This window comes from Poecilia latipinna, unplaced genomic scaffold, assembly GCF_001443285.1.
Source record: "Poecilia latipinna isolate Pla-1442-1.1 unplaced genomic scaffold, P_latipinna-1.0 Scaffold201, whole genome shotgun sequence".
Classification (NCBI taxonomy): domain Eukaryota; kingdom Metazoa; phylum Chordata; class Actinopteri; order Cyprinodontiformes; family Poeciliidae; genus Poecilia; species Poecilia latipinna.
In genome coordinates, this window is record NW_015112817.1 from 107,644 (window position 1) to 119,826 (window position 12,183).

The following is a 12,183-nucleotide window of genomic DNA, read 5'->3' on the forward strand; positions in this document are numbered from 1 at the left end:
ATTGATTGATTGATTGATTGATAAAAGTATGTGTCGACTTTGTATTGTCTATACCCTTTGAAATATAACCTAAACTGTTTGTATTATATTAATATTGTCCGTGAAGATTATTTTAAGTCTTGCTGCAGATTCTCACCTGGATCTGGCTGTCATTCTAACATATGAATATGTTTTGATCAAATTTCAGTGCTTCATAATATATTACAACCTCTTGGCATATTTTCCTCCACGATTGCTATGTTTTTAGTTCCATTCATTTTTCATAAACTCTGACCTGTTAAAATGTTTTGGCTGGACAAAAGCATACCCACAGCATGTGTCCCCATGGAAAGACTTTGCTTTGGATTATGATTTTAGGAACCAGTTATCGTGATTATTTATTTATTTGCTTGTTTAGAGTTGTGTAAAACATTTATTACTTTTAAAAAACCGTCTTGTGGGTGTGTGCCCGAAAGATCTAGTATGTCTAGAATAGTCCACGAAATAGGAACCATAGCGAGCGGAACAACTTAATGGAGGGAAATTTAAAAAGGGCGGACTGCTCGTCTGTTGTCTGTTGTTGACAACTAGTGAAAGAAAGACGTCAACTTTGAGTGAGAAAGCAGACTGTTACTTGTATATAACTATCTAAGAAATTTGTTTTCATTGTTACAAAATGGAAACACATCACGACGAGGTAACGTTACAAAAATAACTGTTAGGCGTAAATGTGGTTAGCTAGCGTTAGCTTGAATTTGTTTACTCTTGGAAAATATCGTCAGCTCTTTGTGTTTTGGGTCATTTATCTCGATCGCTCCTTAGTTTAAACAGTTCTGGTATGTGCTTTGTAAGAGGTTTCTTTAGTGAGCTTATAAATATGTTTGTTTGCAAACGGAAGCAGACAATTTTTACGTAGTTTAAAACAGACATATGAGACATTTACATTTTTAAAGATGTAATTTCTTACATCTGGTTAGAAGGTTAAAAAAAAATTGTTTCTTGATTTTGTGGTGTCCCTGAGGTTGAATAACCTATTTACGAAAGACCACAATATGTGAAGAGTTCGGCTTTTGATCGATGAAATATAATGTCCCGCAGCAGCGCTTAGCCATATTATCCTTACAGTCAGATAAAATTGCAGTAAAATGTTGATGAAATGGATAAAATTTCTACTGACTGAACTGAAGAGTCAAATCTTAAGCTTCTAGTCTCTAATCTTTTTATTTTCTAAAGCTGGAAGTTGTTTAAAGTAAGTGGTCTACAGCATCAAATGTGGCAGCAAGTAAATGTTTCTTTGCATCAAATTGATGCACAAACTTTCACCAAATAATCTTGTACTAGTGCAAAGTACATTATGACAAAGAGATGGCATGAGGATCTCCTGTCCTCATTTTGCTGTGAAAATATTTTGGATAATCTTTTGTTTTATCTTATGGACCACAAAATATGGTTCTGCCTTTTATAGTCTCTAAGTGAAGACCCTGTTGTGTTCAGATTTTAGACACACCTTCCAAAAACAGTTACATTGGGAGCTACTACCGGCCTCCAGACAGGATTTCATTAGTACCAAAACATCTGGCGTCTCCTCCTGTTTCACCTCTCAACATGGACCAGACCACCAGCAGTCTGTCTCGGACCACACATAGTATAGACAACAAAGGTATGGCACAACTTTTTGTCTTAAACTACACGTATTTTCTTTTGCTCAATTGTTTTTCTTTAATTACCTCTCTCAGGCGTTGCAGACGCACTGAGGACCCTCCAGGAAAAAATCAGGAGGCTGGAACTGGAGCGGAGACAAGCGGAGAGGAGTTACACTCATTTCTTTCAGGATGTTCGTAAGCGTCAGCAGGACTTCACATCACAGAGTCGGACTGAAGCCACCCTGCCTGGGACAGTGGTGGACCAGAAGCTGCAGTCTGCAGAAGCTCGCTGCAAAGTTCTTGAGAAGCAGCTGGAATACATGAAGAAAATGGTCGCAAATGTCAAGAAGGAGAGAAATGTTCTGATGGAAAATGAGGTAAAATGGTAACCGTCCAAAAGACCAGACTTGTAAAAACAGCTTGATGACTGAAAATATATTCAAGGTTCATTTCTAGGAAACTTTGATATGTAGTGATATGATTTCATTTTTGGTATTCTTGTTTGTTTTGGGGGGGGGTTCACTCTAGGCTTCACTGCAGAAGCAACAGCTGAACAGCCCAAACAACCAATATCAGCAGGAGAAGCTGGAGAAACTTGAATTGGAGTATCTCAAATTAAGTAAAACCCAAACACTCGCAGAGGTAAAATATTTTCTATTTTATGATAAAGAGAACTCTGTCCGGCTCTGTACATTTTAGTTTTCTATCAGCTACTAACACTGATTCTTTTCTAACACCATTCAGATGTAATGATTCTGAGTCACTACATTAGTTAAAGCGGCCCAATATGTGCGGTCATGAACAATTACAAATGGAACAATCAAGCAGTCGCATCATAAATGCAAATTTTCTGAAATCTGTAGATCGGATACCGAAAATTTTTTAATGTTTTTTCCATATTCATTGTATGAAAACTAAGAATTCCTACTATTTCCTCTCTTTAATCGCCTCGACCTGGAGCATGTACTTTCTTCCACTTTTTTTTTTTAACTGCTAAAAATTAGATAATTTAGGGAAATGTCTGTTGACGCACAAATTATTCCGTTGATTTCTAAACTATTTTGTCTAAGCTCATATTACACACTATACTCTATTTGGTCAAAGTACTCCAAACATGTTGCAGCATGTAATACTAAAATACTCTTAATTTTAAATTGTCACTTAAAGATAAAAATCATAAAAGGCTGAGCTTAAGTTATTGTCACGATTGTGTGTTTACTTTCAGATGAAGCTTTCCATCCTGGAGCAGAAGCTGCTGAATGAAGAGCATGAACGTAAACTTGTGCAGGAGAAAGCAGATGAGGTCAGTCAGCCTCTTCAGATAAACCTTATTGAGGCGATTTTCAGATTCTGTTTCTCCACAGTCAGTAGACTTTTTTTGTGCATGGTTTCTGTACTTGCTCGGTTTTGCAATGTTTAAGGACAAACTGAACTGTGCCTGCTAGGATTCTGGCTAACATCAGTTTCTGAATCACCTTAAATGGATTAATCTTCAGAATGGAGAAAAAAATATGGGACTGTTGTGAAATGATCCTTCTAAATATCCGGAAAGTCTTTTTACAAGCTGACTTTCAGAGTTGAGCTCAATTGGCCATTAGAGGAATTGAGTTTTCCTGTACTTGTGTGTTGACTTCATTCTTCATTCTTAGTTTAAAAATGATGTTGAACAACAGCTGGCTGTATTTTTTGTTGTAATAATTTATGTTTTTCACGCCACAGCTGCAGAGGGAGTTGGATATAAACCTTCGTTTGTCTGTTCCACCTACTGAAGAAACGAGGCCCAAGAAGAAAACCAAAAAGGCAAACAAGGTGTAATAAACTGCTGGTGTGCGCATTATCTGAAAGATTTATACATCACAGTGCTAAACAACCTGACTTCTTTTTCAAGAAAACCCTGAAACAGAATGAGCTGGCAGCAAACAGCCTGGGGCACAAAAAGATGCCTTTTGTTATAGGAACAGTAAGTCACCTCATGTTGTGCACAGATCTTCTTCTTTCATGACTTACTCAGTCTTAACTTCTGCTTGCTGTTACCCGTCATAGTCGACAAGCCCGAGCCATTCGGTGCACGCCAACGTTCAGAGCATCCTCCACATGATGAAGCACCACCAGCCTCAGCTGTGTGAGCGAGTGAGCGCCCTGAAGACGTGTGGATGCAGCGTCAAGAAAAACCTTCACACACACTTCTCTGATAGCGTCCCAAAGCCTGGCAGTCCGCCTGCAGATCAGTCACTGACTTTACTGTCCGACCTGCTGCTGGCCCTGCAGGATGAGCTCGGACAGATGAGCTTGTGAGTAATTTTATTTTGTACGTGTGTGTGTGTGTGTGTGTTTTTTTTATTTAATCTCTTTTTGCAAATGTTTTCGTCAGTGACCATCAGGAATTGGAGCGTCAGATGGAAGCAACCGGAGAACCGGAGCAGCGCGAGGACCTGCAGAAAGAACTGGAAAGACTCACTACCAAGATGGAGGAGAAGGGAGCCCAGATCACCAAACTCCGCAAACATCAGCAGATGGTACTTGACTTAAAAAGTTCAGATCATCATGGCAGATTTGCTCTTAATTCAATTAATTGGTTATTTATTAAGAAACCAACTTCTGCATCATATTTTCATAATTTGTGCAACACGATAAATACTTATTTTCTAATCAAATATTCAGAATGTTTTAAAAACCTTCCCAAAAGAAAATCTAGACGTATAAAGTTTTGAAATGTAAAGTTATCTTGAATCCTGGAAATAAGTTTATTATTCTTTTTTTTGTTGTTGTTCTTTTGCAGGTTCATAAGTTGTCCCGGCAACGTTCGGAGGAACCGTCGGTCAGGAAGACGCCTGGGATCAAGCTGCCCGTTCCCTCACCTGTTCAAGACAAACGGAGAGCGGGAAGAAAAGGCGTTGCGGGTCAGAACAACCTGCAGCTCCTCAGAGAGACCCAGAAGTTCAGAAACGGCCTAAAGCAAGACGACCTGTCCTGGGAAACATGAGTCTCTTTCTTTGTCCTGCTTTTGATACTTCAGCTTAGTGGAAGACGAAAATTTCTTCTTGTTCCTGTCACAGACTTTTATCGGTATAGAAAATGCTTTAAGCCGGACTCAATGGATTATTACGACACCAACAATAGTCTGCAGTTCTGAACGTCTCTCACCTCAAATAGAAATGAGCTAGATTATGTTTTAATGATCACTATATTTTAATAAAGCTTATTCGTGAATAGCTTGTAATGATTTGTTCGTATTTTAAATGCACACGTTGACTCTTTTTTTTTTTTTCAGAACTTCATAGCAGGCACCACTAGATGGCAGTCCTGCAGGACAAATTTGAAGATTTTTTTCTTTTTTTCACTGTGAAATCATGCAGTTGCATGATTTAATATAGAATTTGTTCTGTGCAGATTTTGATTCAGTAGTTATTTTCATTTATTAGTGAAAAGCTTTAAAATATTGTGATAATCAGGAAACTGTGACCATAGTTTTTGTTAACTTAAGCAGGAAGAATTGGTTTTTAACCTCAGTCTTTTTTTTTTTTTACTTTGAATGTGAGAAAGCCATCAGCTCCTGGCTTGATGCTGGCCACATGATTTTTTTTTTTCCTCTCACATTTCCAACAGCTTTACATTCATCTAGGCTGATCAGTCGCCATTTACGGGCTAAAGAACAACATGTCCAACTCCCTCATAACATTTCCAGATTTATCTCCTTGTTTAATGTGCCATCAGGTTTCCACTTTGACCCTGCTGTTACAGTACAGCAAGGAAAGAAAAAGGCCCAGGGATTTCTGCTTGTTGTGCAGCAGCTGACATTTACTGGTCCTGGTATTCTTGGCTTGATCAGGAGTCGATTGCATGACCAACAGAGACTGAACGTAATCCATTGTTTTTCTATATTAGATTACAGAGCGTGGCTGGAGACGACAATCAGGTTAGTGGAGTCGAGATCCCTCCTTGCCCCTCGTATGCAGCGTCCATTCCTCTCCTGACCACGCAACTTTGATACCTTGTGACTGAACTTCCAAGTTTTTTGTCTGAATGGCAGCGGTGTGTCTTGACAAAACAAAAATCCACAGCATTTTTGCTGAAAGTATCTTTTCAGTGCGAACAGGAGCAAAATGATAACTCAAGGGAGCTTTTTTAAATAAAGTGGAAACATCTGTCCACTGTCTTTAAGACAGAATTTCCTTGAGAGAAAAGCTTACTGGAGATGTCCTTGAGAGAGGAACGAGAGATCTACTGAGGACCAAACATAAACTCACAATTCCTTTTACAGACACATGAAGAACAAGAGTATCAGCATAACTAAAGGAAAACAGGCTGGAGGACAAGAAGTTCAACAAACGGGTAAGATGCTGCACACACATCCTCTCTACTGTTTCCATCAGTACAGAGCAGAACTTTGCCGGGTCACAGAAAGTGTCCTATTTGGAGGTGCTTACATTTTTTTTTTTAAAACAACTGGTTTTTGTGGATTTTAAAGTTTTCTATCTAGTTTGAGGGTGGTAAGCTTTGCACTTTTTAGCTTTTCAAAGCCCATTTATTGTGAGCAGATAATGGTATCACTGTACAGATGATCTGAAGGTAGATTAATGGCTAAAAGCCAATGAAACCCCTAAATTCAGGAGAGTGGGGGGCTTATTATAAGGCATAGAGAGGATTAATAAAACATTGTTTTGACCATGTTAAACTTGGAGAGGGTCGCTGACGTCAAGTAGTCATTAGCATCGTCTACAGGGATAAGTTACAAAATAAGCCGGCATTCCAATGTGCTTTATCCAACTATATTAATGGAAGGTTTAGTGGAAGGAAAAAGTGTAGAAGAAAAAAGGTACAATAGCAACAACTGTAACTGGGGAAGTTCTTTAAGCTCATTCAACAATATATGGGAGAAGATTTATGAGGTTTGGTCTGCAGATGCAGTTCTTCCACAGACGGTGCACAGCTAAGACACAACGGATTAACTGGGTAATGTCACTCCTATACCGCAGAAAATGTCAGAATGGTTTTTATTTCATCATCTGAGGTTAATCTACTGATTTATTAAGTAAAGAATCACATGGGCCATACTGAAAAAGTGTAGAACATTTCATAATGGGGGGGGGGGGGGGAGAGGCATATTTCTTTTGGTAAAAAGTTCCTGATTCCCAAGATTTTTTTTTATACAAATATTAATATTCTGTAGCAGCAGTTCAAAGAACCAATATGCAGTCAAACAGTGTTGACAGTGTGATGGTCCGGGGTTGTTTTGCTGCATCAGAACCTGGAAAACTTCCCATCTTTAACAGAGCCATGAATTCTGCTCTCTACTTGAAAATCCTGAGGAAGAAAAATCACTTGTGAAACAACAAATGAGGCTTTTGGCACAGCCTACTCAAAGTCTGGACTTAAAGCTGATTAAGATGCAGTGGCTTGACCTTAAAAAAAAAATTGTTCATGCCCAAAACCCACTCAACTTGGCTAAATTAAAAATTCTGCAAAGAAAAAAAAAATTGACCAAAGTTCTTCCAGAGGCGTTAAAGACAAGTCACCACAAACACTTGTGTTAAGTGTTTATACTTGAATAGCTTCTTTCAGCTCAGATCATTTGAAATCTGCATCATCTCACTCGGGTTCTCTTTTTCCGACATGCAAATTTGTTAGTTGATCTAAAAAGCGCAACGAAAAGCAGGATGCAAACAACTTTTCCACAGCGCAGAATATTGCAGACTCACTTCCTCTGCTCCCGGCGAATCTGTTGGGTCAGTATTAAGTTGCACTAAAGACAAAGAATCAGTAGAACTTGATACGACACCTTTCATCATCAGGGCAGCTGTAACCACAACAGTGAATGCATCCTTGTCCCACTTAGGTAAACTACACACACACACTCTCACAGGTTTCATATGAAGAGTAAACGCAGAGACTTGTTTAACGATATTCAAACTTTATTGGTTTAACATTGTAAAACTAAAGGCAACACCAGAAAACAAGGCCGAAAATAAAACCCCAAAAAACAAAAACACAACTGAGAGGCACAAAAAGAAGCAAAGACCATTCAAGGGGAGGCATTGTGGCACCGTTCAGTGTCTACATATGGCTATATACGTTTCTGTGTTAAGAGTGGTGTGAGAGAAAAGCCAGAAGTTGTACCAACAAGACAAATGGACAGTGAAAGACACAGCGCTACAATGTGTGTGTGCAATTAGCAATAAAGCGACAAGGCAAAGAAGGCCAACACTGTCTGGTTGAAAACTGAATTGTGATCAGATGAATCTTAATGTGTCGCACTTTGAAATCCTTCACGACAGAAAACATCAGCAGGTTACAACTGAAGTGGAGTTCAAGTCATCGTGTAAAGGGGTGGAGGGCATGTTGAAATAGAGAACACCAGGCCCGTCTGTGGTTACTTCACCAGTGTGTTTCATCACAAATAGCTGCCGAGAAGCTGTTCAGGCTACAGCCACACTGCTTCAGCCGAAATATACGACTTACTTGACGTTTCTCCATCCTGACAAAAGCAGCGTTTAAGCTTACACCGAAACAGAAAGTAGCCTACGCGTGTTGCCTGAACAGCTTGTCGCCTTGCATCAGCTCTGTGGGTCTTGATCGGAAAGATTAAGGCTGAGAGCAACAAACGTACGCAGAACACGGGAGAGCACTTCACAGGAGCCTTAAAGTGACGAGTCGGGCTGACGTTCGAGTCACCGTGACATCTCGTTTCACAACAGATGGAAATGGATGACAACTGAATAAGGCACTTTTGCTCGAGACTCGGGCACGTCGGGACGTCGACGTGCCGTTCGCAGAAAGTGGAACGTGCTCAGCGGCACTCGAAAATATCTCTCTTCGTTTGTGCAAATGGACTCGACATGCAGCAGAGAGGGAGACCGAAGCGGCGCAGCAGCGCTGGGAACGTTGCCGGCTCGTGACGTTAAAGCAAAGGAGAGGCCATGCAACCTCAAAATATACAAGCATAAAACAAACATCTGCATTCATTAACTGCTGTGTGGTCATAATCGGAAATATTTCAAACAAGCCTCTGATTTTATTTGTGAGCTAAACCTGAAACCATTTACCAAAAAAGAAAAGGGAGGGGAAAAAAAACAAAAGGGTTACAAAACATGCCAAAAACTGAGGGCTTTGGCTTCATGTACACGGTTTCAAGGCATCCTTCCATTAGCATATGGACTCATCACAAATAATCAAGTGGTTTCTGAATGCGTCTAAGGTACTAGTTGCATATGCAATGAGAACAGCATCCAGCATGCATTAACCGGGGGGAAGAAAGCCATTTATACAAAATTAGTAGAGCCACCGCAAAGCTAAACGCTCCGACCAACATTTTGCTTCTCTTTCAGCAGGACAGAAACAGGACGTGGATATTTACAGGTTGGACAAAAGCTGAGAAATCCAAAGGGAAAAAAAAAAGAAGTTAGCAGCTAGCTAGTAAGAAGACTAGGCTCCAACACGGCCTCTCGGCTGATATTCTGAACTTTACACTACAAATCAATTAAATAGAAGTGAAATCCTTAACCAGGTCTACATTTTTTTGTCTCTTCTAGACACTCATCTTGAAAGATAAAGTCCAATATTTTCACAATCTTTTTGTATAAAGTACACCATCATGCTCGTTCGCCTATATCAAAATATTTTCCTGCCAGCTCACTCGGATTTGAACCATGATGTAGCAAAGTGGAAGGAAACTCTGTTTAAATTATTCACTCCAAAAGTCTGTAGTAGCGTGATCTTGCAGTCGTCCTGCCGCATTTGGTCTTTCTGCCGCACCTACGAACCAAACGGCGGCCCTTCAAGGACAAAAAAAGAAATAAATCCTGTTTTCTTCAACAACAAAAGGCTCTTCAGTCCAGCTGGGACATTACAGCTCTAAGCAATATCAGCGCAGCGATACTGTTACTTCTCACAATATGGAAATAAAAAGAGAAAACAAAAAAAAAATATATATATATATATATATATAAACCCTTTACTTGCTTTCACTCACACTGGACATCAAAGGCACTTCACTGTCCACATCAAGAAAGGCGCGCGCCACACCTCATCCTCTTCTGCACAGTAAAACTAAATAATTTGAAAATATTCTAAAATAATTCACTTTGACCCGGTTTAAACACCAAAGCAAACGACAAGGACGAGTCACCTGCGGGGGTTTAACGATCAGAAAAGGAAAAGATACGGGAGATTCGTGGTTCTGAAATTAGCTCTATACATTATTTATTGCGGCGGGCTGCTCTTCTGGCAGTTGGCGTTTGACATTTTTAAACATCTTGTACTGGGAGAGAGGTTTCCAAAAGGTGGGGTGGGGGGTGGGAACCGAACAGCAGAAACACTCCACACTTAAATAAGACTTATTTTCCTCCTGTTTGACGTCAGATGATTAATTGTCACTTTTTTTTTTTCCCCTGATGGATCAGATGTGTGGAGGGAGAAAAACATTTCACAAGCTAAAAGCAATCCTTAATCATCTGTTGCCACATTTAACACGAGCTCAAACAGTGTTTCCAAATCAGGTAAAAAAAAAAATAATAATAATAAAATTATAATATAGATATTCAAGCCTCAGCAGGAAAAAGCTACTCCGTATACATGGCTAATTGTTTTTCTCTCATGTGGTGCATTTAATTGGGGAAGGCATAAGAAGAGGGGCTGTAAATAACTCAAGCCCACTCAATTCGCTGGAAAACGCTCTATGCAGGATGACTAATGGCACGATGGAGGTGGGGGTAGCTGCTTGCTTATGTAATCTACATGCTTGAGACCTAAATGCATGTTGGAGGAGATTCACTTTGAAATGAAATAACTCGTTCAGTCATGCAGGTCTAAACATTTAAAGAAAAAGAAACAGGACAAAAAAAAAAAGAAAAACTGTATGGAAACGCTGTTTGAGTCCACCCCTTACGAATGTGTGCTGAGGGATCGAAATCGGCGAGGACGGCTTGGATCCTAAAGTGCAGCCGCTTCAGAGGGTGTGGTAGTTACGTTCTTTGGATTTGCAGAACTTGTAGAGGAAGAAGATGACGGCCTGAAGGCCCAGGACGAGCACTATTCCACCGATGAAGCTCGCGGCATCAAACGTCGAGTTCTTGTGAGGGGCCACCGTTGTGGTATTCGGTGCTTTAAAGGGAACATAAAAGAAAATGTGGTATTTAAAAAAAATAAAATGTATAAACGGAGCTCCATTTATTTTGATTTCCTTAAGTTTTAGCTTCACGAAGTCAAAAATCTTCCAAAAATAATTTTCGAAGATTTTTTTGTCTTTCGTTCATTTTTTTTTTCCAGATTTCATGATGAACCAAGTAAGATCTCATTATGGCACTGAGGAATAAAACACTACTACTGATATTTAGATGGCTTCAGTCTTATTATTTTGTACATGACAAATTTATTTCACAGAAACTTAAAACCTGCTGTAGGGAGCCAGACAGCAGCACAAGGCTGGACTAGATCAAGTTTGTCGTGTGGAGTATCACAGGGTGCTGTGCATTGGCAACAATCACTTAACATCTCTGGCAAACTTAAGTTTAAGGCAAGTTTTTAAATTTGGCCAAAATGTTTCTTCTAAATGGAAGAAATATGAATGTTTCAAAGTTTCCAGCAACATTCCTGACTTGAAACTAATAAAGAAGCAATGAAGGGAGTTAAAAATGAGGGGGAAAACCTCAAAGACTGAGCTCAATGTCAAAGACAACTTTTTAAAACACATGTGGAAATGCTGGCATATTCAATAAATTAGAATAAAAGTCTAGACGAGTCTTCTCAGATTAAAAGCAGCTCCTGAAAATAACATTTAGGTATTAAGCCCACATTTTTGTTCTTGAATACCTATGCAATGTGTTTTCATGCAGCCCTATTAATATTATATTTTCTCAATATTCAACTCCAATTTCCATTCACAGTGGTTCTGATTCACTCTTTGGGCCTGTCAGCTTTTATTAAATATGAAATTATGGCCCTGATTAAACTAAAATAAGAATGAGTCACTTCCTATAATTTATAGGAGTCACATAACCTCATTGCTTTACAAGTTGACTGAGTAGATTAAAAAAAAAAAACATGCTGTAAATCAAGAGGCAGGATGAAACGCCCCAGGTGGGTAAAATAAATAAATAAATAAATAAATAAATCATCCAGAGGCATGTTGATGGAACAAATTTACACTTTAACTTGGGTTGTTTATAATTAAAAAATAAATAAATAAATTTAAAAAAAAGTTTTATTGGTGAATACCAGATGACATCTCTGTGACGAGCAAAGTCTAAAAAGATGCTTAAATAAACCTGATATATTGCTCAAGACGCTTCTTGGCAGGGGGGGGGAATAAAAAATTTGAAACCTTTCTGTATGCTAAAGTGAGCTACAAGACCACCGAGACGCCCGCTATTGTAAATGTCAGACCTACCCAAGGTGGAGGCTGGAGTTGTAGTGGTGGAGCTGTTGCCACGGTGAGTCGGCGTCACGGTTACCGTCGTTGAATTCACTGAAATGGGGTCACAGCAAGAACAAACCCTTAACAAATATAAACACCCGTAATTCTTGCAAAACTGTTCATTTGGCACGTTTAAGCACATAAGCTATA

At 39.3% G+C, this 12,183-nt stretch overlaps 2 protein-coding genes across 3 annotated transcripts in view; one reads left to right on the forward strand and one right to left on the reverse strand.

The window, feature by feature from the left end:
* Positions 1-500: 500 nt before the first annotated feature.
* On the forward strand, positions 501-4,842 carry cep57l1 (centrosomal protein 57, like 1). Its single transcript, XM_015031241.1, has 10 exons — positions 501-676; positions 1,474-1,639; positions 1,716-1,999; positions 2,151-2,264; positions 2,848-2,925; positions 3,342-3,431; positions 3,511-3,582; positions 3,666-3,913; positions 3,994-4,138; positions 4,402-4,842. The coding sequence occupies exons 1-10, from the start codon at positions 656-658 to the stop codon at positions 4,603-4,605; spliced, it is 1,422 nt and encodes a 473-aa protein (XP_014886727.1). The 5' UTR covers positions 501-655; the 3' UTR covers positions 4,606-4,842.
* Positions 4,843-8,355: 3,513 nt separating this feature from the next.
* Positions 8,356-12,183, reverse strand: part of cd164 (CD164 molecule, sialomucin) — an 18,212-nt gene continuing 14,384 nt past the window's right edge. For both annotated transcript variants that reach the window (XM_015031243.1, XM_015031242.1), the window contains 2 exons: positions 12,007-12,084; positions 8,356-10,721 (listed from right to left, as the gene is read on the reverse strand). In XM_015031243.1, the coding sequence (XP_014886729.1) occupies positions 10,567-10,721; positions 12,007-12,084 (233 nt within the window). In that variant the 3' untranslated portion in view covers positions 8,356-10,566. The remainder of the gene's footprint in view (positions 10,722-12,006; positions 12,085-12,183) is intronic.

Bases quoted from the DNA above. Each gene is read 5' to 3' on its own strand.
- cep57l1 (XM_015031241.1), top strand. From the start codon at position 656: ATGGAAACACATCACGACGAG. The intron at 3,432-3,510 runs GTGTAATAAACT...TTCTTTTTCAAG, and splicing joins AAACCAAAAAGGCAAACAAG to AAAACCCTGAAACAGAATGA. The intron at 3,583-3,665 runs GTAAGTCACCTC...TACCCGTCATAG, and splicing joins TGCCTTTTGTTATAGGAACA to TCGACAAGCCCGAGCCATTC.